Source organism: Adiantum capillus-veneris, unplaced genomic scaffold (assembly GCF_014529385.1).
Source record: "Adiantum capillus-veneris isolate H3 unplaced genomic scaffold, ASM1452938v2 Hic_scaffold_461, whole genome shotgun sequence".
NCBI classification, from domain to species: Eukaryota; Viridiplantae; Streptophyta; class Polypodiopsida; order Polypodiales; family Pteridaceae; genus Adiantum; species Adiantum capillus-veneris.
The window spans coordinates 3974-30543 of record NW_028221547.1 but is presented as its reverse complement, the minus strand read 5'-3'; the positions used below and the strand labels follow the sequence as shown (position 1 = coordinate 30543).

The following is a 26570-nucleotide window of genomic DNA, read 5'->3' as shown; positions in this document are numbered from 1 at the left end:
ATATGAAATGGGATAAAGATAAACCAAGCTACTGACGAATATCACTACAATTAGCATAACTACGGTCAGACTATCGAACACCGAGTCAAAAGTGACTTCACCAGGCCTTTCCCTTTACAAATCAAGCGAGTTTTTGTATCATGACATGACGCGGCCGTTTACCCAAGTGACAGAATCAGGTGCTCTTTGAACTGTGTAAGATGGTCGCCCATCACACGGCTCACCAACTTAGGATTACGGTTAGTAAAGGGATAACTTCTGTGTACCCAGGCAGGGAGATCTCACTTACCTGTGTCTCATTCAAGGGTACAGTGTCGCGGGAAACACTCAAGTGTACGGCATCTGCCGAGCCGACTTAGGCCCTTTTCCTTCTGTTAATTCAAGCGCTTTCCTTCCTGAGGCTCTGGGGGGCAGTTGGAAGCTAGGAAAAGGCTTTACGCTTTATTCAATATCCTTGCGTCGCTGAGCCCTACGGCAATTTCACTAGGCCAGGGAGAACTTGCCTATTGGCGATCCGGGAGTTGGTTTTTGCTAATTAAAGAAGCGGGTACTGTGGGCCCTCTGTTTTACGCATTTAACCGGCAGCGGGCCGAATGCATGGTTCGCCGGTTCCACCGAATACTCTATTGATGTTGAGGCACGGGTGCGCTTGCTAATGGTGTGTGTGTTGTCCTTATTAGACTCAGTTAGGCCTTTATTTGTCTAGGCATCTGCGCCTTCTTGCTGCGCATGCGCGAGGGATATGCCTTATCCATAGCCTTCTGTATTGTGTGGGGGGACCCTGTCTGACGCTAGCCAGGATCCCTTCTCCACCGATCTGTAGTTTCATGATCCGTAAGTCTTACCCGTGTCTCGGAGACACGGTCGGGAGCCGCCAAGGGCAGTTTTTGAGTCTAGTAGGCCAGCCCTTTTTCACATGCTATGGGGCTCTAAAAAAGAAAATTATTCCATAGAGTGAGTCGAGCCCGTCTCGCCACAAAGCAACAGCAGCGTCCAGACAATCGATCTATCCGGCAATTCATCCGGTGACTTCACAGTCGCCAAAGAAGCCCCAGGAAGCATCAAACATCTCCAGGAAATCCATGAAGCAATCTCTATATAGCAAGCACTGGCTCCCAGTGCAACTTCGTTAAAAACAGTCAGGGAGAAAGTAAAAGAGAATAAAGCACACGTAATAGTTACTATGGCGGTTCCTTTTGACCCTAAGAAACGACCAAAAGCACCTGCTATGAAGCTACCAAGCAGAGGCAACGATACTGTAGTAAGTACGTACTTAATGAATCCTTTCTTTTTTGTTCCGGTATTCATGGCAGTTCTTCTTTTATGGCTATTGCTTCATCTTATTGAGTTATCAGCAAGATTAGATTCGACAGAGACAGGTAAAGTCGTTATGATCGAATAAGATAGGAATTGGAATCTTTTTTTTTCCTTATTTTCTGCTTTATTTTAGCATATTAAAGCAATTCAAATAGTCTGACAGTGCTTTGCCTATTCGTTTTTGGCTGGCATTTAGGAAGTTTTATGTTATAAGCTGTAAGTCGGGCTATCTACAGTTTACTTTATACCTTAAACGGTAGAGTCACTAGTATAGGAGTCTGGCCGTTAATGACACGGGCATGGCTCGTTGTAGTCCTTGCTTGGGACGCTGACATCTAAAGCTCCGTTGGTTTATCAAGCAAGTTAAAGGCCGCTAGTAAAGTAAGATTATTCGCTATCCTGCCTGAGGCAATGAAAATTAAATTGAAATGCCAGAAATATCGGTAAAAAAAATCAAATAGAAACCTTTTTCTAATGGATTAGCTTTTTTCCTTATTCTCATGTTTATTTGCTTCGCGTGCAGAACGCTCAAAAACTCCGCGCGATGCCTACGGAAAGGCCACAGCAGAGTCCTCTAATTCCCTAGTCTTTACTAACAATTCGAAGGGAGTTCCACAAGAACTGCTCCGGGCAGTAGCTCAGGTTCAAGTGATTCAGTGCCTGACTGGGAAGGGACCCTCCCACTTTGGCAGATTGGCTTAAAGATATTATATCCTCGGTCTTTTTTAAAGTTCTTGTATGTATTGGATTTTTTTAAGTGCCTTCTCCCCCAAAAATCCTGTCTTGGCCCAGATCTACTGGTCTGGGCCCAGCCCCTGTAGCGTGAAAAGCTTGGCAAAAAAAGTGAATCATGCCATCTCGAAGTCAGAAACGTATGCCTCTAGCTCAGCGCGTTGTCTAGAAGCACTTCGCCTAATGAGCAAAAAACCCTAATGAAGGATGTAGAGAAAACAACACTTATGCAAGAATAGCGAAACGCTATACCGAAAGCTATCCGCTTCTAACTCTCCCAACTAAGCCCCATTGCGGCTACAGGCTGCCCATCGTGACCATCCCGTTTTATGTTGCTGCCATGAAGCTGACTGTCCAAGCTGCCACTTTCCATGTATTGATTGATAGATTAGCAATTTGCTGCTTTATTAGCTGCCTTGCAGTAGCTTAATAAGGAACGAGGTTAGCTCAAAGAACTTAAACTTAAACTTGGCAAGCTGAATCTTACATAGGTTGGCTTGTTTTTGTGTTGCTTCGAAACCTAGAGAAAATACAAGCCTTTTTGAAGGAAGCGATAACACGTAACCAGGGCATACGTAGGCGCGAAGCCGCTGAAATCGTATTGGCATGGCCTAATCGCATTACTACGCTTAGGACAAGAGCCTCGTCACTATGTTATACAACCTTAGACCCTACTTACGTGTAACACGGCGAAGCACTTGAACTTTTAGCTGCCGCTTTGAATACATGAATAAATTGAGGCCCGAAGGGATGAACACGTTAGTACTGACTGATTTGCGATGGCTAAAGTCTTACTGCTCTCTAAGGGACGAAGGGGGCAGCCGAAGCGAAGGCGCGAACGCGTTTTCGTGTAACCGATAGATTGGCGTTGCCATAGATATGAACTGCCCGTTGCCTGCGGCCCTCGTTGTTTCATTGTACAGAATACCTTTTCCTTGCCTCGCCACTTAGGATCAAGACTAATGCAGGGTACGTACAAAGCAAAAAAGGAACCGATACGATCAAGAAAGAAAGATAGCCCCCGTAACCCCTAAAAAGTAAAGATAGGCGATATCCTGCAAAGGCAGCCAAAGTAGGCCTCGTGGAACTGAGAAAGGTTAGCCTCCCCGCAACCAAGCAAGCACTGCTTTGATAGCAAGAAAGGCTAGAGGTTGTAGGCAGAAAGTATCGAAAGCAGGCAAAGGGAAAGTGGGCCAGTGCAATAACCCAGACATTATTGATCCTCTGCTTCTATTTACTCAATTTTTCTGCCTTCCTTCCCGTGGTTGGCTTGTTTTGTTTGCCCTAGCGACACCATTAAGAGGACTGGGTGATTGTGATTAGAGATCAATTCACTGTCGCTTCGAGTACACGACGAGGTTACGAAACCCGTCATGGCGATAACATGGTAATTTAGAAACAAGGCGTGTATGAGGAACTATCAATGTCTACGGTTTGCGTTGGGATTGCCCTTCGGCACTTCAGGGCTCAACCAATTAAACTCTCGGTGTCTACGGCGTTAGAATGAACTTCGTGCATCCATTTATTTCTACGGAATTACCAACGCTAGACTGGACGTATTCGACCATGCGCCCAGATTATGCAGGGAAAACCAGCGATACTTTTTAAGAGCAAAGGGTACAGGAACGTAGTGGCGTTCTCAACTCATTCCTCTGATCCCAGTATAAATTGGATCGGCGAGAAGGTTAACCCAACCCTGCTTGACACTTTGTGCCCCTCGCTCCCTAGTCTTGGCATAGGATTTAAAACATCGAAAAGGTGGGCTATAGGAAAAAGCGTAGGGAACCGCTTACTTTAAATAAAACAAGAACTGAAAGAAAGAGGACTGAACATAATACCGGGTGGAAGATACATGCTTTACCTTGCAAGTTGTGAAAGCTTTCTTCTCAATAAGAGTGAGAGTTAGTGGTATATAGCTTTATCGAAGCCCGAAATGAAACGATGTTGCACTGAAGAGGACTCGAACCCCTAACTACCTGGTTCGAAGCCAGGGACTCTATCCAATTGAGCTATCGGTGCGGGGGGGTTGGGTCAAGGAAGCCCAACCCTGGAAATGTTTTTTGCGTTATTTCAAAATGAGTTTACGTAATTAAAGAAAATTAACTCAATTAAAAGACAAAAAGTCAATCTTTGTCGTTGATGATCTCTCGGTTGGTTACCGAATAATTTAACCATCCCTTCCCTAAAAGAAAGTAATTACTTGATATATGTAATCCGTAATATTCGGATTCAGTCGTCAGCTGTGGTTTTTACCCTCCCCAGGGTCCGCTCTGCCCGTGAGACGGTTTTTTAACCACGACGTCTACGTTTAAAGTTTAAAGGCAGTCCCTTTACGAATCCGGCTTCTAAGCCTATGGAACTTAACGAAAATCTGGACAGCGTCCCTGGCTTTATTATGAACGGCTTGGATTTTTATCCGCCTCCTCCTGCGAAACAGTTATTTCTGTTTCTGGATTCAGCGGCGGCATGTCTTGCTCAACAAAAACTACTTCTGGAGTCGAAGGCAAGAGCTCAAACAGGGCTTTATACATGTCAATCAAAGGTTGCGCCTGGAGACTATTTGCGCGGCATAATGCGCTATCACTTCCTGGGAGAAGGGGACCTTCAAGAGGAGTTCTATGCCCTCTTCCGGGGACATGCTTAAAGGGAGAGATACCCCAGAGATGAGCATCAATCAAGCCAGAATAAGGTCCTTATGGAACGACGTGAACAGACGGGAGTTTGCCTCCTTAAACTGTACCGAAATCTGAGCCCATTCCTGCATTGTGGCTTCGCTGACTATGGAGGGGTTTAACTTGGCAGAGATAGAGTTTACTAGATTGTTTATTTGCGCAGGCTGCAGTTGTGAAACGAATTCATAACCGTTCTCAGCGCGCTGGGCAATCTGCCTTGTTGGCAGGTTTTTAGTATTTTATCACAATCTTGCCAAGTTTCAAATAAGATTGAACGGCAATCCTCCTCCTTTAGTTGCATAAACTGTGAATGTGAAGACGCTTGAGTTACTATTGAAGAACTACTAGCGCCCATATTCATACAGTATGCTGTTTCAGCAAACCCAAGCCCAATTAGATTTAATAAAATTAAAAAAAGAGCAACAAACAAGAATACCTTTCTCAACGAAAGAAAGGAGAGATATATGGTGAGGTTATTAAAAAGAAAGGAGAGATATATGTTGAGGTTCTTAGAAATAAAGGAGAGATATATGGTGAGGTTATTCAAAAGAAAGGAGAGATTTCTGGTGAGGTTATTCAAATTCAAAAGATTTCTTTTTTAGTGAGGTTATTCATGTTTATCTTGTTTTCTTTTTTAAGATACAAATAAGATTGAAAAAGCCATCGTCAAAGCAAACAAGGCAATAGCTTCTGTTAAGGCAAAGCCTAAAGTAACATAACCAAATGATTATTTAGCTAACGATAGATTTCACGCCACAGGCTTGTCAAAGAACTAAATACGTTTCCAATACCTACTGCTGCTCCTGCTAGGGCTATTGTAGCCGCTCCTACTCCAATTAATTTTGCACCTTCTAGCGTAACTAATTCTTAAGTGTCTGTGTAATAATAATAAAAAAAGTGTAGTTAGCACACTTTAAACGAAGTAGAGCGGTTGGCTGGCAAAGAAAGCTTACGCCTTTGAAGAAGAAAGATAGAGTTTGCATGCCTACCTTACCAAACACGTTGGATGTCGTCGGAAAACCAAGACATTTGGTAAACAGTCTTGTTGTCTCTTTGCAAGCAAGCCCATTTAATTGTAACAATTTAACGGATAACAAGATTATTTCCGGATGAATCCAAAGAAAAAACATAGTAAGCAGAGCCCTGACCCAAATGAAGAATAAGTGGTAGATTGGTAATGTTATCATTAAGGTTCATTGGTTTTATATATGTCAACAATACAACTAAGCATTCGTTGACAGAGTCAAAGTTCCCCGTTTCTCAATCGTGGCATCCACGTTAATAAGTCGAAAGCCTCTTGGGCCGTCATTATCACCAGGAAGGAAATCCTAGAGGAACTAGGATTTTTGGTCCAGTAGCAAGGGAATTGAGGGAATGTAATTTTGCCAGAGTAGTCTCGTTAGCTCCCGAAGTGTTGCGATAACTAATGAAAAAAAAAAGAAAGCTCGTTTCATTTATTAGAACTCAAAGAAACTTCAATTCCTTTAAAAATTTGGGTTTGAAGAGTTAGTTGTCGAATAGTCCAATACATACACATATACAAATATACAGAAAAATCTATCTATATCTATTCTATCTATATCTATTTAGATAGATACAACTCAATAAAACGAAGATGGATAGCCAATGAAAATGAGTAGAAAGGAAAGAACCTTTTTTCCGCCTTGAATATCATTTAGATTTTGCCAAGAGGAAAGGCTGGAGATTTTAGGAATTACTTAAGTAAAAACAATTCTAATAATTACCGATTGATATTTCACGAATAATGATGCCATCTCCACCACAGTTACTTCAATCAGAAATGCGAATACGAAAAGAAAAGCTATGACTAGGATACCAGCTACTAAAATGACTAGAGGTATCGTGCAAATCTTACTGGAAGAAGGTTTTTAAAAAGCGTCACGGAACACACAGAGGGGGGGAAAATTTTTATGGATGTCAAGATATTTTGGCAAAGAAAAAAAGCCTTACCTTACGTGGCAACTAAACTATAACTATTAGGTACATTAGCAAACCCGGTCTCAGAATCTATTGCGATCATATAAGAATCCCTAAGATCTTAGGGGGCATGGGAATTGCAATTTATCAACGTCTTATGGACTCATTACAGATCGGGAAGCTAGGCGAAGAAAAACTGGGGGGGGAAATTCTACGCCATATTTGGTAATTGAAAGGGAGAAACAGGGACAAAAGTTACTTATTTTCACCAGTTACGTCTTCAATGAAAAGAATTTTTTTGGAGAAACCTGTAATGTAAATAGGAGGTTTACTTATTCCAAATGATGAAGAAACAGAATCTCATTGACATGGAAGGTACAGTTACAGAATCTTTACCCAATGCCACGTTTTGAGCGTGTTCGGATAATGGATGTCAAGTTTTGACTCATATATCGGGGAGGATGCGACGCAGTTATATAAGAATACTACCAGGAGATAGGGTAAGAGCTGAACTGAGTCCCTATGATCTTACCAAGGGACGCATCATCTACCGCCTTAGAAGTAGGCATACAAACAATAGTCAGTAGATTTCGGTATCAGTTTAGATTTTCGGCAGTTAACCAAACCACTTCTCTTGCCAAATTTCCTATCTTGATTAGATCGAAGAAACATGTAGCAAACCTACAGGTAGATTTACCCAATTAATTCAAGGTTATAGATACGAAAATCCGTGCTTCCATTCGGAAAATATGTAAAAAATGTCGATTGATTCTACGACGTAGACGAATCATGGTAATTTGTTGCAACTCAAAACATAAACAGAAACAAGGATAATAAATATTTCTATCTGAAAAAGAATATTAATTAAACAGAGCTTCCCAATAAAAATAATTAATTAATTATGTCAAGTCAAATAAATCGAGAAAAATTCGTTCACGTGGGGGAAAACGCGGAGTTCAAAAGGGAGTCATTCATATACAGGCGAGTTTCAATAACACTATCATTACCGTCACAGACGTCCGGGCAGGTAATTATTTGGTCTTCCGCCGGTGCCTGTGGATTTAAGGGAACACGCAAAAGCACGCCATTTGCTGCGCAAGCTGCGGCTGAGAATGCAATTAAAGCATCAGTGGATCGGGGTATGAAACAAGCAGAAGTTATGATGAGCGGGCCCGGACCGGAGAGACACCGCTTTGCGAGCTATTCGCAGAAGCGGCATAATCCTCAGTTTCATACGTGACGTGACTCCTATGCCGTATAATGGTTGTAGACCCCCCAGAAAGAGACGCGTCTAACTAGTGATTAGTCACATCAAAAGGAGAGAAAAAAAAATTACGTATGCGCACGCAAAAACGAGATGTCGACCTCTAAGCAGGCAATTCAGTGGAAATGCCTTGAATCCAAAATAGAAAGTAAGCGGCTTCATTATGGTCGTTTCCTTGTATCTCCCTTTAAAAGGGGTCAAGCCAGTATTGTAGGAATTGCCATGCGTAGAGCTTTGTCACAAGAGATTGAAGGGACAAGCATAACACGTGCAAGATTTTGCGGAGTCGTGCACGAGTATTCCACAATAACGGGTCTTCAAGAGACAATACATGATGCTTTAGTTAATCCGAAAGAGATTGTGCTTAGGGGCGATTCAAAAGAAGATATTCAAGAGGCGTTTTCATCTGTAACAGGTCCTAAAGAAGTAACTGCGGGCGATCCATCATTACCACCTGGCGTCGAAGCAATTGACAATTCGCAATATATAGCTACCATTACCCAACCAATATCTCTAACTATTGAATTAGAGATTGAAAAAGATTGCGGATATCGTATAGAAAATCTAGCGAAATCCGGAAAGGGACAATTTCCCATCGATGCTGTATTTATGCCTGTCCGAAACGTAAATTATAGCATCCATCTATTTGGAAGTGGTAGAGCGACGCAGGAAATCTCATTCATTGAAATATGGACTAATGGTAGTCCGACACCACACGAAGCACTTAGGAAAGCTTCTGAAAAACTCATGGACTTGCCAACCACCTTCTCGTATGTAAGGGGCGGAGACGTATCTCTCTTCGAAAATGGATTCTCTTGCTTCCTTTGCCTCCTTGAAAGTTTATAAAGGGTGATTCCCTTGCCTCTGCTTCCAAAGTAGCTTTTGCCTAAACATTTTTAGATTCCTTTGCCTTTTTTAGAGTTTCTAATGATTTTATGCCTTTGTTAGGCACATCTCTATGTTTATAAGCATAATAATAGAATAAAAAAGGCGTTCTTTAAAAAGATCTACTAAGAAGCAGAAACACACTACTGTAAGCACCAGATGAGTAATAAACAGTAATGAAACCCCCCTAACCTAAAAAAGTTAGTGGTTGGCTTGTTTTTTGCCCTAGCGACACCATTAAGAGGACTGGGTGATTGTGATTAGAGATCAATTCACTGTCGCTTCGAGTACACGACGAGGTTACGAAACCCGTCATGGCGATAACATGGTAATTTAGAACAAGGCGTGTATGAGGAACTATCAATGTCTACGGTTTGCGTTGGGATTGCCCTTCGGCACTTCAGGGCTCAACCAATTAAACTCTCGGTGTCTACGGCGTTAGAATGAACTTCGTGCATCCATTTATTTCTACGGAATTACCAACGCTAGACTGGACGTATTCGACCATGCGCCCATTATGCAGGGAAAACCAGCGATACTTTTTAAGAGCAAAGGGTACAGGAACGTAGTGGCGTTCTCAACTCATTCCTCTGATCCCAGTATAAATTGGATCGGCGAGAAAGGTTAACCCACCCTGCTTGACACTTTGTGCCCTCGCTCCCTAGTCTTGGCATAGGATTTAAAACATCGAAAAGGTGGGCTATAGGAAAAAGCGTAGGGAACCGCTTACTTTAAATAAAACAAGAACTGAAAGAAAGAGGACTGAACATAATACCGGGTGGAAGATACATGCTTTACCTTGCAAGTTGTGAAAGCTTTCTTCTCAATAAGAGTGAGAGTTAGTGGTATATAGCTTTATCGAAGCCCGAAATGAAACGATGTTGCACTGAAGAGGACTCGAACCCCTAACTACCTGGTTCGAAGCCAGGGACTCTATCCAATTGAGCTATCGGTGCGGGGGGTTGGGTCAAGGAAAGCCCAACCCTGGAAATGTTTTTTGCGTTATTTCAAAATGAGTTTACGTAATTAAAGAAAATTAACTCAATTAAAAGACAAAAAAGTCAATCTTTGTCGTTGATGATCTCTCGGTTGGTTACCGAATAATTTAACCATCCCTTCCCTAAAAGAAAGTAATTACTTGATATATGTAATCCGTAATATTCGGATTCAGTCGTCAGCTGTGGTTTTTACCCTCCCAGGGTGTCCGCTCTGCCCGTGAGACGGTTTTTTAACCACGACGTCTACGTTTAAGTTTAAAGGCAGTCCCTTTACGAATCCGGCTTCTAAGCCTATGGAACTTAACGAAAATCTGGACAGCGTCCCTGGCTTTATTATGAACGGCTTGGATTTTATCCGCCTCCTCCTGCGAAACAGTTATTTCTGTTTCTGGATTCAGCGGCGGCATGTCTTGCTCAACAAAACTACTTCTGGAGTCGAAGGCAAGAGCTCAAACAGGGCTTTATACATGTCAATCAAAGGTTGCGCCTGGGAGACTATTTGCGCGGCATAATGCGCTATCACTTCCTGGGAGAAGGGACCTTCAAGAGGAGTTCTATGCCCTCTTCCGGGGACATGCTTAAAGGGAGAGATACCCCAGAGATGAGCATCAAGCCAGGAATAAGGTCCTTATGGAACGACGTGAACAGACGGGAGTTTGCCTCCTTAAACTGTACCGAAATCTGAGCCCATTCCTGCATTGTGGCTTCGCTGACTATGGAGGGGTTTAACTTGGCAGAGATAGAGTTTACTAGATTGTTTATTTGCGCAGGCTGCAGTTGTGAAACGAATTCATAACCGTTCTCAGCGCTGGGCAATCTGCCTTGTTGGCAGGTTTTTAGTATTTTATCACAATCTTGCCAAGTTTCAAATAAGATTGAACGGCAATCCTCCTCCTTTAGTTGCATAAACTGTGAATGTGAAGACGCTTGAGTTACTATTGAAGAACTACTAGCGCCCATATTCATACAGTATGCTGTTTCAGCAAACCCAAGCCCAATTAGATTTAATAAAATTAAAAAAAGAGCAACAAACAAGAATACCTTTCTCAACGAAAGAAAGGAGAGATATATGGTGAGGTTATTAAAAAGAAAGGAGAGATATATGTTGAGGTTCTTAGAAATAAAGGAGAGATATATGGTGAGGTTATTCAAAAGAAAGGAGAGATTTCTGGTGAGGTTATTCAAATTCAAAAGATTTCTTTTTTTAGTGAGGTTATTCATGTTTATCTTGTTTTCTTTTTTTAAGATACAAATAAGATTGAAAAAGCCATCGTCAAAGCAAACAAGGCAATAGCTTCTGTTAAGGCAAAGCCTAAAGTAACATAACCAAATGATTATTTAGCTAACGATAGATTTCACGCCACAGGGCTTGTCAAAGAACTAAATACGTTTCCAATACCTACTGCTGCTCCTGCTAGGGCTATTGTAGCCGCTCCTACTCCAATTAATTTTGCACCTTCTAGCGTAACTAATTCTTAAGTGTCTGTGTAATAATAATAAAAAAGTGTAGTTAGCACACTTTAAACGAAGTAGAGCGGTTGGCTGGCAAAGAAAGCTTACGCCTTTGAAGAAGAAAGATAGAGTTTGCATGCCTACCTTACCAAACACGTTGGATGTCGTCGGAAAACCAAGACATTTGGTAAACAGTCTTGTTGTCTCTTTGCAAGCAAGCCCATTTAATTGTAACAATTTAACGGATAACAAGATTATTTCCGGATGAATCCAAAGAAAAAACATAGTAAGCAGAGCCCTGACCCAAATGAAGAATAAGTGGTAGATTGGTAATGTTATCATTAAGGTTCATTGGTTTTATATAATGTCAACAATACAACTAAGCATTCGTTGACAGAGTCAAAGTTCCCCGTTTCTCAATCGTGGCATCCACGTTAATAAGTCGAAAGCCTCTTGGGCCGTCATTATCAACCAGGAAGGAAATCCTAGAGGAACTAGGATTTTTGGTCCAGTAGCAAGGGAATTGAGGGAATGTAATTTTGCCAGAGTAGTCTCGTTAGCTCCCGAAGTGTTGCGATAACTAATGAAAAAAAAAAGAAAGCTCGTTTCATTTATTAGAACTCAAAGAAACTTCAATTCCTTTAAAAATTTGGGTTTGAAGAGTTAGTTGTCGAATAGTCCAATACATACACATATACAAATATACAGAAAAATCTATCTATATCTATTCTATCTATATCTATTTAGATAGATACAACTCAATAAAACGAAGATGGATAGCCAATGAAAATGAGTAGAAAGGAAAGAACCTTTTTCCGCCTTGAATATCATTTAGATTTTGCCAAGAGGAAAGGCTGGAGATTTTAGGAATTACTTAAGTAAAAACAATTCTAATAATTACCGATTGATATTTCACGAATAATGATGCCATCTCCACCACAGTTACTTCAATCAGAAATGCGAATACGAAAAGAAAAGCTATGACTAGGATACCAGCTACTAAAATGACTAGAGGTATCGTGCAAATCTTACTGGAAGAAGGTTTTTAAAAAGCGTCACGGAACACACAGAGGGGGGGAAAATTTTTATGGATGTCAAGATATTTTGGCAAAGAAAAAAAGCCTTACCTTACGTGGCAACTAAACTATAACTATTAGGTACATTAGCAAACCCGGTCTCAGAATCTATTGCGATCATATAAGAATCCCTAAGATCTTAGGGGGCATGGGAATTGCAATTTTATCAACGTCTTATGGACTCATTACAGATCGGGAAGCTAGGCGAAGAAAAACTGGGGGGGGAAATTCTACGCCATATTTGGTAATTGAAAGGGAGAAACAGGGACAAAAGTTACTTATTTTCACCAGTTACGTCTTCAATGAAAAGAATTTTTTTGGAGAAACCTGTAATGTAAATAGGAGGTTTTACTTATTCCAAATGATGAAGAAACAGAATCTCATTGACATGGAAGGTACAGTTACAGAATCTTTACCCAATGCCACGTTTTGAGCGTGTTCGGATAATGGATGTCAAGTTTTGACTCATATATCGGGGAGGATGCGACGCAGTTATATAAGAATACTACCAGGAGATAGGGTAAGAGCTGAACTGAGTCCCTATGATCTTACCAAGGGACGCATCATCTACCGCCTTAGAAGTAGGCATACAAACAATAGTCAGTAGATTTCGGTATCAGTTTAGATTTTCGGCAGTTAACCAAACCACTTCTCTTGCCAAATTTCCTATCTTGATTAGATCGAAGAAACATGTAGCAAACCTACAGGTAGATTTACCCAATTAATTCAAGGTTATAGATACGAAAATCCGTGCTTCCATTCGGAAAATATGTAAAAAATGTCGATTGATTCTACGACGTAGACGAATCATGGTAATTTGTTGCAACTCAAAACATAAACAGAAACAAGGATAATAAATATTTCTATCTGAAAAAGAATATTAATTAAACAGAGCTTCCCAATAAAAATAATTAATTAATTATGTCAAGTCAAATAAATCGAGAAAAATTCGTTCACGTGGGGGAAAACGCGGAGTTCAAAAGGGAGTCATTCATATACAGGCGAGTTTCAATAACACTATCATTACCGTCACAGACGTCCGGGGACAGGTAATTATTTGGTCTTCCGCCGGTGCCTGTGGATTTAAGGGAACACGCAAAAGCACGCCATTTGCTGCGCAAGCTGCGGCTGAGAATGCAATTAAAGCATCAGTGGATCGGGGTATGAAACAAGCAGAAGTTATGATGAGCGGGCCCGGACCGGGGAGAGACACCGCTTTGCGAGCTATTCGCAGAAGCGGCATAATCCTCAGTTTCATACGTGACGTGACTCCTATGCCGTATAATGGTTGTAGACCCCCCAGAAAGAGACGCGTCTAACTAGTGATTAGTCACATCAAAAGGAGAGAAAAAAAAAATTACGTATGCGCACGCAAAAACGAGATGTCGACCTCTAAGCAGGCAATTCAGTGGAAATGCCTTGAATCCAAAATAGAAAGTAAGCGGCTTCATTATGGTCGTTTCCTTGTATCTCCCTTTAAAAGGGGTCAAGCCAGTATTGTAGGAATTGCCATGCGTAGAGCTTTGTCACAAGAGATTGAAGGGACAAGCATAACACGTGCAAGATTTTGCGGAGTCGTGCACGAGTATTCCACAATAACGGGTCTTCAAGAGACAATACATGATGCTTTAGTTAATCCGAAAGAGATTGTGCTTAGGGGCGATTCAAAAGAAGATATTCAAGAGGCGTTTTCATCTGTAACAGGTCCTAAAGAAGTAACTGCGGGCGATCCATCATTACCACCTGGCGTCGAAGCAATTGACAATTCGCAATATATAGCTACCATTACCCAACCAATATCTCTAACTATTGAATTAGAGATTGAAAAAGATTGCGGATATCGTATAGAAAATCTAGCGAAATCCGGAAAGGGACAATTTCCCATCGATGCTGTATTTATGCCTGTCCGAAACGTAAATTATAGCATCCATCTATTTGGAAGTGGTAGAGCGACGCAGGAAATCTCATTCATTGAAATATGGACTAATGGTAGTCCGACACCACACGAAGCACTTAGGAAAGCTTCTGAAAAACTCATGGACTTGCCAACCACCTTCTCGTATGTAAGGGGCGGAGACGTATCTCTCTTCGAAAATGGATTCTCTTGCTTCCTTTGCCTCCTTGAAAGTTTATAAAGGGTGATTCCCTTGCCTCTGCTTCCAAAGTAGCTTTTGCCTAAACATTTTTAGATTCCTTTGCCTTTTTAGAGTTTCTAATGATTTTATGCCTTTGTTAGGCACATCTCTATGTTTATAAGCATAATAATAGAATAAAAAAGGCGTTCTTTAAAAAGATCTACTAAGAAGCAGAAACACACTACTGTAAGCACCAGATGAGTAATAAACAGTAATGAAACCCCCCTAACCTAAAAAAGTTAGTGGTTGGCTTGTTTTGTTTGCCCTAGCGACACCATTAAGAGGACTGGGTGATTGTGATTAGAGATCAATTCACTGTCGCTTCGAGTACACGACGAGGTTACGAAACCCGTCATGGCGATAACATGGTAATTTAGAAACAAGGCGTGTATGAGGAACTATCAATGTCTACGGTTTGCGTTGGGATTGCCCTTCGGCACTTCAGGGCTCAACCAATTAAACTCTCGGTGTCTACGGCGTTAGAATGAACTTCGTGCATCCATTTATTTCTACGGAATTACCAACGCTAGACTGGACGTATTCGACCATGCGCCCAGATTATGCAGGGAAAACCAGCGATACTTTTTAAGAGCAAAGGGTACAGGAACGTAGTGGCGTTCTCAACTCATTCCTCTGATCCCAGTATAAATTGGATCGGCGAGAAAGGTTTAACCCAACCCTGCTTGACACTTTGTGCCCTCTCGCTCCTAGTCTTGGCATAGGATTTAAAACATCGAAAAGGTGGGCTATAGGAAAAAGCGTAGGGAACCGCTTACTTTAAATAAAACAAGAACTGAAAGAAAGAGGACTGAACATAATACCGGGTGGAAGATACATGCTTTACCTTGCAAGTTGTGAAAGCTTTCTTCTCAATAAGAGTGAGAGTTAGTGGTATATAGCTTTATCGAAGCCCGAAATGAAACGATGTTGCACTGAAGAGGACTCGAACCCCTAACTACCTGGTTCGAAGCCAGGGACTCTATCCAATTGAGCTATCGGTGCGGGGGGGTTGGGTCAAGGAAAGCCCAACCCTGGAAATGTTTTTTGCGTTATTTCAAAATGAGTTTACGTAATTAAAGAAAATTAACTCAATTAAAAGACAAAAAAGTCAATCTTTGTCGTTGATGATCTCTCGGTTGGTTACCGAATAATTTAACCATCCCTTCCCTAAAAGAAAGTAATTACTTGATATATGTAATCCGTAATATTCGGATTCAGTCGTCAGCTGTGGTTTTTACCCTCCCCAGGGTGTCCGCTCTGCCCGTGAGACGGTTTTTTAACCACGACGTCTACGTTTAAGTTTAAAGGCAGTCCCTTTACGAATCCGGCTTCTAAGCCTATGGAACTTAACGAAAATCTGGACAGCGTCCCTGGCTTTATTATGAACGGCTTGGATTTTATCCGCCTCCTCCTGCGAAACAGTTATTTCTGTTTCTGGATTCAGCGGCGGCATGTCTTGCTCAACAAAAACTACTTCTGGAGTCGAAGGCAAGAGCTCAAACAGGGCTTTATACATGTCAATCAAAGGTTGCGCCTGGGAGACTATTTGCGCGGCATAATGCGCTATCACTTCCTGGGAGAAGGGGACCTTCAAGAGGAGTTCTATGCCCTCTTCCGGGGACATGCTTAAAGGGAGAGATACCCCAGAGATGAGCATCAAGCCAGGAATAAGGTCCTTATGGAACGACGTGAACAGACGGGAGTTTGCCTCCTTAAACTGTACCGAAATCTGAGCCCATTCCTGCATTGTGGCTTCGCTGACTATGGAGGGGTTTAACTTGGCAGAGATAGAGTTTACTAGATTGTTTATTTGCGCAGGCTGCAGTTGTGAAACGAATTCATAACCGTTCTCAGCGCTGGGCAATCTGCCTTGTTGGCAGGTTTTTAGTATTTTATCACAATCTTGCCAAGTTTCAAATAAGATTGAACGGCAATCCTCCTCCTTTAGTTGCATAAACTGTGAATGTGAAGACGCTTGAGTTACTATTGAAGAACTACTAGCGCCCATATTCATACAGTATGCTGTTTCAGCAAACCAAGCCCAATTAGATTTAATAAAATTAAAAAAAGAGCAACAAACAAGAATACCTTTCTCAACGAAAGAAAGGAGAGATATATGGTGAGGTTATTAAAAAGAAAGGAGAGATATATGTTGAGGTTCTTAGAAATAAAGGAGAGATATATGGTGAGGTTATTCAAAAGAAAGGAGAGATTTCTGGTGAGGTTATTCAAATTCAAAAGATTTCTTTTTTTAGTGAGGTTATTCATGTTTATCTTGTTTTCTTTTTTTAAGATACAAATAAGATTGAAAAAGCCATCGTCAAAGCAAACAAGGCAATAGCTTCTGTTAAGGCAAAGCCTAAAGTAACATAACCAAATGATTATTTAGCTAACGATAGATTTCACGCCACAGGGCTTGTCAAAGAACTAAATACGTTTCCAATACCTACTGCTGCTCCTGCTAGGGCTATTGTAGCCGCTCCTACTCCAATTAATTTTGCACCTTCTAGCGTAACTAATTCTTAAGTGTCTGTGTAATAATAATAAAAAAGTGTAGTTAGCACACTTTAAACGAAGTAGAGCGGTTGGCTGGCAAAGAAAGCTTACGCCTTTGAAGAAGAAAGATAGAGTTTGCATGCCTACCTTACCAAACACGTTGGATGTCGTCGGAAAACCAAGACATTTGGTAAACAGTCTTGTTGTCTCTTTGCAAGCAAGCCCATTTAATTGTAACAATTTAACGGATAACAAGATTATTTCCGGATGAATCCAAAGAAAAAACATAGTAAGCAGAGCCCTGACCCAAATGAAGAATAAGTGGTAGATTGGTAATGTTATCATTAAGGTTCATTGGTTTTATATAATGTCAACAATACAACTAAGCATTCGTTGACAGAGTCAAAGTTCCCCGTTTCTCAATCGTGGCATCCACGTTAATAAGTCGAAAGCCTCTTGGGCCGTCATTATCAACCAGGAAGGAAATCCTAGAGGAACTAGGATTTTTGGTCCAGTAGCAAGGGAATTGAGGGAATGTAATTTTGCCAGAGTAGTCTCGTTAGCTCCCGAAGTGTTGCGATAACTAATGAAAAAAAAAAGAAAGCTCGTTTCATTTATTAGAACTCAAAGAAACTTCAATTCCTTTAAAAATTTGGGTTTGAAGAGTTAGTTGTCGAATAGTCCAATACATACACATATACAAATATACAGAAAAATCTATCTATATCTATTCTATCTATATCTATTTAGATAGATACAACTCAATAAAACGAAGATGGATAGCCAATGAAAATGAGTAGAAAGGAAAGAACCTTTTTTCCGCCTTGAATATCATTTAGATTTTGCCAAGAGGAAAGGCTGGAGATTTTAGGAATTACTTAAGTAAAAACAATTCTAATAATTACCGATTGATATTTCACGAATAATGATGCCATCTCCACCACAGTTACTTCAATCAGAAATGCGAATACGAAAAGAAAAGCTATGACTAGGATACCAGCTACTAAAATGACTAGAGGTATCGTGCAAATCTTACTGGAAGAAGGTTTTTTAAAAAGCGTCACGGAACACACACAGAGGGGGGAAAATTTTTATGGATGTCAAGATATTTTGGCAAAGAAAAAAAGCCTTACCTTACGTGGCAACTAAACTATAACTATTAGGTACATTAGCAAACCCGGTCTCAGAATCTATTGCGATCATATAAGAATCCCTAAGATCTTAGGGGGCATGGGAATTGCAATTTTATCAACGTCTTATGGACTCATTACAGATCGGGAAGCTAGGCGAAGAAAAACTGGGGGGGAAATTCTACGCCATATTTGGTAATTGAAAGGGAGAAACAGGGACAAAAGTTACTTATTTTCACCAGTTACGTCTTCAATGAAAAGAATTTTTTTGGAGAAACCTGTAATGTAAATAGGAGGTTTACTTATTCCAAATGATGAAGAAACAGAATCTCATTGACATGGAAGGTACAGTTACAGAATCTTTACCCAATGCCACGTTTTGAGCGTGTTCGGATAATGGATGTCAAGTTTTGACTCATATATCGGGGAGGATGCGACGCAGTTATATAAGAATACTACCAGGAGATAGGGTAAGAGCTGAACTGAGTCCCTATGATCTTACCAAGGGACGCATCATCTACCGCCTTAGAAGTAGGCATACAAACAATAGTCAGTAGATTTCGGTATCAGTTTAGATTTTCGGCAGTTAACCAAACCACTTCTCTTGCCAAATTTCCTATCTTGATTAGATCGAAGAAACATGTAGCAAACCTACAGGTAGATTTACCCAATTAATTCAAGGTTATAGATACGAAAATCCGTGCTTCCATTCGGAAAATATGTAAAAAATGTCGATTGATTCTACGACGTAGACGAATCATGGTAATTTGTTGCAACTCAAAACATAAACAGAAACAAGGATAATAAATATTTCTATCTGAAAAAGAATATTAATTAAACAGAGCTTCCCAATAAAAATAATTAATTAATTATGTCAAGTCAAATAAATCGAGAAAAATTCGTTCACGTGGGGGAAAACGCGGAGTTCAAAAGGGAGTCATTCATATACAGGCGAGTTTCAATAACACTATCATTACCGTCACAGACGTCCGGGGACAGGTAATTATTTGGTCTTCCGCCGGTGCCTGTGGATTTAAGGGAACACGCAAAAGCACGCCATTTGCTGCGCAAGCTGCGGCTGAGAATGCAATTAAAGCATCAGTGGATCGGGGTATGAAACAAGCAGAAGTTATGATGAGGGGGCCCGGACCGGGGAGAGAGACACCGCTTTGCGAGCTATTCGCAGAAGCGGCATAATCCTCAGTTTCATACGTGACGTGACTCCTATGCCGTATAATGGTTGTAGACCCCCCAGAAAGAGACGCGTCTAACTAGTGATTAGTCACATCAAAAGGAGAGAAAAAAAAAATACGTATGCGCACGCAAAAACGAGATGTCGACCTCTAAGCAGGCAATTCAGTGGAAATGCCTTGAATCCAAAATAGAAAGTAAGCGGCTTCATTATGGTCGTTTCCTTGTATCTCCCTTTAAAAGGGGTCAAGCCAGTATTGTAGGAATTGCCATGCGTAGAGCTTTGTCACAAGAGATTGAAGGGACAAGCATAACACGTGCAAGATTTTGCGGAGTCGTGCACGAGTATTCCACAATAACGGTCTTCAAGAGACAATACATGATGCTTTAGTTAATCCGAAAGAGATTGTGCTTAGGGGCGATTCAAAAGAAGATATTCAAGAGGCGTTTTCATCTGTAACAGGTCCTAAAGAAGTAACTGCGGGCGATCCATCATTACCACCTGGCGTCGAAGCAATTGACAATTCGCAATATATAGCTACCATTACCCAACCAATATCTCTAACTATTGAATTAGAGATTGAAAAAGATTGCGGATATCGTATAGAAAATCTAGCGAAATCCGGAAAGGGACAATTTCCCATCGATGCTGTATTTATGCCTGTCCGAAACGTAAATTATAGCATCCATCTATTTGGAAGTGGTTAGAGCGACGCAGGAAATCTCATTCATTGAAATATGGACTAATGGTAGTCCGACACCACACGAAGCACTTAGGAAAGCTTCTGAAAAACTCATGGACTTGCCAACCACCTTCTCGTATGTAAGGGGCGGAGACGTATCTCTCTTCGAAAATGGATTCTCTTGCTTCCTTTGCCTCCTTGAAAGTTTATAAAGGGTGATTCCCTTGCCTCTGCTTCCAAAGTAGCTTTTGCCTAAACATTTTTAGATTCCTTTGCCTTTTTTAGAGTTTCTAATGATTTTATGCTTTGTTAGGCACATCTCTATGTTTATAAGCATAATAATAGAATAAAAAAGGCGTTCTTTAAAAGATCTACTAAGAAGCAGAAACACACACTACTGTAAGCACCAGATGAGTAATAAACAGTAATGAAACCCCCCTAACCTAAAAAATTAGTGGTTGGCTTGTTTTGTTTGCCCTAGCGACACCATTAAGAGGACTGGGTGATTGTGATTAGAGATCAATTCACTGTCGCTTCGAGTACACGACGAGGTTACGAAACCCGTCATGGCGATAACATGGTAATTTAGAAACAAGGCGTGTATGAGGAACTATCAATGTCTACGGTTTGCGTTGGATTGCCCTTCGGCACTTCAGGGCTCAACCAATTAAACTCTCGGTGTCTACGGCGTTAGAATGAACTTCGTGCATCCATTTATTTCTACGGAATTACCAACGCTAGACTGGACGTATTCGACCATGCGCCCAGATTATGCAGGGAAAACCAGCGATACTTTTTAAGAGCAAAGGGTACAGGAACGTAGTGGCGTTCTCAACTCATTCCTCTGATCCCAGTATAAATTGGATCGGCGAGAAAGGTTAACCCAACCCTGCTTGACACTTTGTGCCCCTCGCTCCCTAGTCTTGGCATAGGATTTAAAACATCGAAAAGGTGGGCTATAGGAAAAAGCGTAGGGAACCGCTTACTTTAAATAAAACAAGAACTGAAAGAAAGAGGACTGAACATAATACCGGGTGGAAGATACATGCTTTACCTTGCAAGTTGTGAAAGCTTTCTTCTCAATAAGAGTGAGAGTTAGTGGTATATAGCTTTATCGAAGCCCGAAATGAAACGATGTTGCACTGAAGAGGACTCGAACCCCTAACTACCTGGTTCGAAGCCAGGGACTCTATCCAATTGAGCTATCGGTGCGGGGGGGTTGGGTCAAGGAAAGCCCAACCCTGGAAATGTTTTTTGCGTTATTTCAAAATGAGTTTACGTAATTAAAGAAAATTAACTCAATTAAAAGACAAAAAAGTCAATCTTTGTCGTTGATGATCTCTCGGTTGGTTACCGAATAATTTAACCATCCCTTCCCTAAAAGAAAGTAATTACTTGATATATGTAATCCGTAATATTCGGATTCAGTCGTCAGCTGTGGTTTTTACCCTCCCAGGGTGTCCGCTCTGCCCGTGAGACGGTTTTTTAACCACGACGTCTACGTTTAAGTTAAAGGCAGTCCCTTTACGAATCCGGCTTCTAAGCCTATGGAACTTAACGAAAATCTGGACAGCGTCCCTGGCTTTATATGAACGGCTTGGATTTTATCCGCCTCCTCCTGCGAAACAGTTATTTCTGTTTCTGGATTCAGCGGCGGCATGTCTTGCTCAACAAAAACTACTTCTGGAGTCGAAGGCAGAGCTCAAACAGGGCTTTATACATGTCAATCAAAGGTTGCGCCTGGGAGACTATTTGCGCGGCATAATGCGCTATCACTTCCTGGAGAAGGGGACCTTCAAGAGGAGTTCTATGCCCTCTTCCGGGGACATGCTTAAAGGGAGAGATACCCCAGAGATGAGCATCAAGCCAGGAATAAGGTCCTTATGGAACGACGTGAACAGACGGGAGTTTGCCTCCTTAAACTGTACCGAAATCTGAGCCCATTCCTGCATTGTGGCTTCGCTGACTATGGAGGGGTTTAACTTGGCAGAGATAGAGTTTACTAGATTGTTTATTTGCGCAGGCTGCAGTTGTGAACGAATTCATAACCGTTCTCAGCGCTGGGCAATCTGCCTTGTGGCAGGTTTTTAGTATTTATCACAATCTTGCCAAGTTTCAAATAAGATTGAACGGCAATCCTCCTCCTTTAGTTGCATAAACTGTGAATGTGAAGACGCTTGAGTTTACTATTGAAGAACTACTAGCGCCCATATTCATACAGTATGCTGTTTCAGCAAACCCAAGCCCAATTAGATTTAATAAAATTAAAAAAAGAGCAACAAACAGAATACCTTTCTCAACGAAAGAAAGGAAGATTATATGGTGAGGTTATAAAAAGAAAGGAGAGATATATGTTGAGGTTCTTAAAATAAAGGAGAGATATATGGTGAGGTTATTCAAAAGAAAGGAGAGATTTCTGGTGAGGTTATTCAAATTCAAAAGATTTCTTTTTAGTGAGGTTATTCATGTTTATCTTGTTTTCTTTTTTTAAGATACAAATAAGATTGAAAAAGCCATCGTCAAAGCAAACAAGGCAATAGCTTCTGTTAAGGCAAAGCCTAAAGTAACATAACCAAATGATTATTTAGCTAACGATAGATTTCACGCCACAGGGCTTGTCAAAGAACTAAATACGTTTCCAATACCTACTGCTGCTCCTGCTAGGGCTATTGTAGCCGCTCCTACTCCAATTAATTTTGCACCTTCTAGCGTAACTAATTCTTAAGTGTCTGTGTAATAATAATAAAAAAGTGTAGTTAGCACACTTTAAACGAAGTAGAGCGTTGCTGGCAAAGAAAGCTTACGCTTTGAAGAAGAAAAAGATAGAGTTTGCATGCCTACCTTACCAAACAGTTGGATGTCGTCGGAAAACCAAGACATTTGGTAAACAGTCTTGTTGTTCTTCTTTGCAAGCAAGCCCATTTAATTGTAACAATTTAACGGATAACAAGATTATTTCCGGATGAATCCAAAGAAAAAACATATTAAGCAGAGCCCGACCCAAATGAAGAATAAGTGTTAGATTGGTAATGTATCATTAAGGTTCATTGGTTTTATATAATGTCAACAATACAACTAAGCATTCGTTGACAGAGTCAAAGTTCCCCGTTTCTCAATCGTGGCATCCACGTAATAAGTCGAAGCCTCTTGGCCGTCCATTATCAACCAGGAAGAAATCCTAGAGGAACTAGGATTTTTGGTCCAGTAGCAAGGGAATTGAGGGAATGTAATTTTGCCAGAGTAGTCTCGTTAGCTCCCGAAGTGTTGCGATAACTAATGAAAAAAAAAAAAGCTCGTTTCATTTATTAGAACTCAAAGAAACTTCAATTCCTTTAAAAATTGGGTTTGAAGAGTTAGTTGTCGAATAGTCCAATACATACACATATACAAATATACAGAAAATCTATCTATATCTATTCTATCTATATCTATTTAGATAGATACAACTCAATTAAACGAAGATGGATAGCAATGAAAAGAGTAGAAAGAAAAGACCTTTTTTCCGCCTTGAATATCATTTAGATTTTGCCAAGAGGAAAGGCTGGAGATTTTAGGAATTACTTAAGTAAAAAACAATTCTAATAAATACCGATTGATATTTCACGAATAATGATGCCATCTCCACCACAGTTACTTCAATCAGAAATGCGAATACGAAAAGAAAAGCTATGACTAGGATACCAGCTACTAAAATGACTAGAGGTATCGTGCAAATCTACTGAAGAAGGTTTTTTAAAAAGCGTCACGAACACACAGAGGGGGGAAAATTTTTATGGATGTCAAGATATTTTGGCAAAGAAAAAAGCCTTACTTACGTGGCAACTAAACTATAACTATTAGGTACATTAGCAAACCCGGTCTCCAGAATCTATTGCGATCATATAAGAATCCCTAAGATCTTATGGGGCATGGGAATTGCAATTTTATCAACGACTTAAGACGTTGAATAAAATTGCAATTCCCATGCCACCCTAAGACTAGGGATTCTTATATGATCGTTCAATAGATTTCTGATACCGGGTTTGCTAATGTAACCTAATAGTTAAATTTTAGTTGCCACGTAAGTAAGGCTTTTTTCTTGTCCAAATATCTTGACATCCATAAAAATTTTTCCCCCCTCTGTGTGTTCCGTACGCTTTTTAAAAAACCTTCTTCCAGTAAGATTTGCACGATACCTCTAGTCATTTTAGTAGCTGGTATCCTAGTCATAGCTTTTCTTTTCGTATTCGCATTTCTGATTGAAGTAACTGTGGTGGAGATGGCAATCATTATTCGTGAAATATCAATCGGTAATTATTAGAATTGTTTTTACTTAATTAATTCCTAAAATCTCCAGCCTTTCCTCTTGGCAAAATCTAAATGATATTCAAGGCGGAAAAAAGGTTCTTTCCTTTCTACTCATTTTCATTGCTATCCATCTTCGTTTTTTGAGTTGTATCTATCTAAATAGATATAGATAGAATAGATATAGATAGATTTCTGTATATTTGTATTGTGTATGTAATGGACTATTCGACAACTAACTCTTCAAACCCAAATTTTTAAAGGAATTGAAGTTTCTTTGAGTTCTAATAAATGAAACGAGCTTTCTTTTTTTTTTCATTAGTTATCGCAACACTTCGGGAGCTAACGAGACTACTCTGGCAAAATTACATTCCCTCATTCCCTTGCTACTGGACCAAATCTTGTTCCTCTAGGATTCCTTCCTGGTTGATAATGACGGCCCAAGAGGCTTTCGACTTATTAAACGTGGATGCCACGATTGAGAAACGGGAACTTTGACTCTGTCAACGAATGCTTAGTTGTATTGTTGACATATATTAAAACCAATGAACCTTAATGATAACATTACCATCTACCACTTATTCTTCATTTGGTCAGGGCTCTGCTTACTATGTTTTTTCTTGGATTCATCCGGAAATAATCTTTATCCGTTAAATTGTTACAATTAAATGGCTTTGCTTGCCAAAGAGAGACACAAGACTGTTTACCTAAGTCTTGGTTTTCCGACGACATCCAACGTGTTGGTAAGGTAGGCATGCAAACTCTATCTTTCTTCTTCAAAGGCGTAAGCTTCTTGCCAGCCAACCGCTCTACTTCGTTTAAAGTGTGCTAACTACACTTTTTTATTATTATTACACAGACACTTTAGAATAGTTACGCTAGAAGGTGCAAGAATTAATTGGGTAGGACGCTAAATAGCCCTAGCAGAGCAGCAGTAGGTATTGGAACGTATTTAGTTTCTTTGACAAGCCCTGTGGCGTTGAATCTATCGTTAGCTAAATAATCATTTGGTTATGTTACTTTAGGCTTTGCCTTATACAAAGCTATTGCCTTGTTTGCTTTGACGATTGCTTTTTCAATTCTTATTTGTATCTTTAAAAAGAATACAGATAAACATGAATAACCTCACTAAAAAAAGAAATCTTTTGAATTTGAATAACCTCACCAGAAATCTCTCCTTTCTTTTGAATAACCTCACCATATATCTCTCCTTTATTTCTAAGAACCTCAACATATATCTCTCCTTTCTTTTTAATAACCTCACATATATCTCTCCTTTCTTTCGTTGAGAAAGTATTCTTGTTGTTGCTCTTTTTTAATTTTTAAATCTAATTGGGCTTGGTTTGCTGAAACAGCATACTGTATGAATATGGCGCTAGTAGTTCTCAATAGTAACTCAAGCGTCTTCACATTCACAGTTTATGCAACTAAAGGAAGAGGATTGCCGTTCAATCTTATTTGAAACTTGGCAAGATTGTGATAAAATACTAAAAACCTGCCAACAAGGCAATTGCCCAGCGCTGAGAACGGTTATGAATTCGTTTCACAACTGCAGCCCTGCGCAAATAAACAATCTAGTAAACTCTATCTCTGCCATTAAACCCCTCCATAGTCAGCGAAGCCACAATTCAGGAATGGGCTCAGATTTCGGTACAGTTTAAGGAGGCAAACTCCCGTCTGTTCACGTCGTTCCATAAGGACCTTATTCTGGCTTGATGCTCATCTCTGGGGTATCTCTCCCTTTAAGCATGTCCCCGAAGAGGGCATAGAACTCCTCTTGAAGGTCCCCTTCTCCCAGAAGTGATAGCGCATTATGCCGCGCAAATAGTCTCCCCGGCGCAACCTTTGATTGACATGTATAAAGCCCTGTTTGAGCTCTTGCCTTCGACTCCAGAAGTAGTTTTTGTTGAGCAAGACATGCCGCCGCTGAATCCAGAAACAGAAATAACTGTTTCGCAGGAGGAGGCGGATAAAATCCAAGCCGTTCATAATAAAGCAGGACGCTGTCCAGATTTTCGTTAAGTTCCATAGGCTTAGAAGCCGGATTCGTAAAGGGACTGCCTTTAAACTTAAACGTAGACGTCGTGGTTAAAAAACCGTCTCACGGGCAGAGCGGACACCCGGGGGAGGTAAAACCACAGCTGACGACTGAATCCGAATATTACGGATTACAAATATCAAGTAATTACTTTCTTTTAGGGAAGGATGGTTAAATTATTCGGTAACCAACCGAGAGATCATCAACGACAAAGATTGACTTTTTGTCTTTTAATTGAGTTAATTTTCTTTAATTACGTAAACTCATTTTGAAATAACG

General features: G+C 40.4%; 2 protein-coding genes and 1 pseudogene across 2 annotated transcripts; 1 reads left to right on the top strand and 2 right to left on the bottom strand.

The window, feature by feature from the left end:
- Positions 1-9998: 9998 nt before the first annotated feature.
- On the top strand, positions 9999-11957 carry LOC147416779 (uncharacterized; annotated as a pseudogene).
- A 3571-nt stretch (positions 11958-15528) lies between these two features.
- Positions 15529-18011, bottom strand: LOC147416778 (uncharacterized). Its single transcript, XM_086508047.1, has one exon. The coding sequence runs from the start codon at positions 16481-16483 to the stop codon at positions 15746-15748; it is 738 nt and encodes a 245-aa protein (XP_086364173.1). The 5' UTR covers positions 16484-18011; the 3' UTR covers positions 15529-15745.
- Positions 18012-25955: 7944 nt separating this feature from the next.
- On the bottom strand, positions 25956-26282 carry LOC147416777 (uncharacterized). Its single transcript, XM_086508043.1, has one exon. It carries the CDS (start codon positions 26280-26282, stop codon positions 25956-25958), a length of 327 nt encoding a protein of 108 aa, XP_086364169.1.
- Positions 26283-26570: the final 288 nt, after the last annotated feature.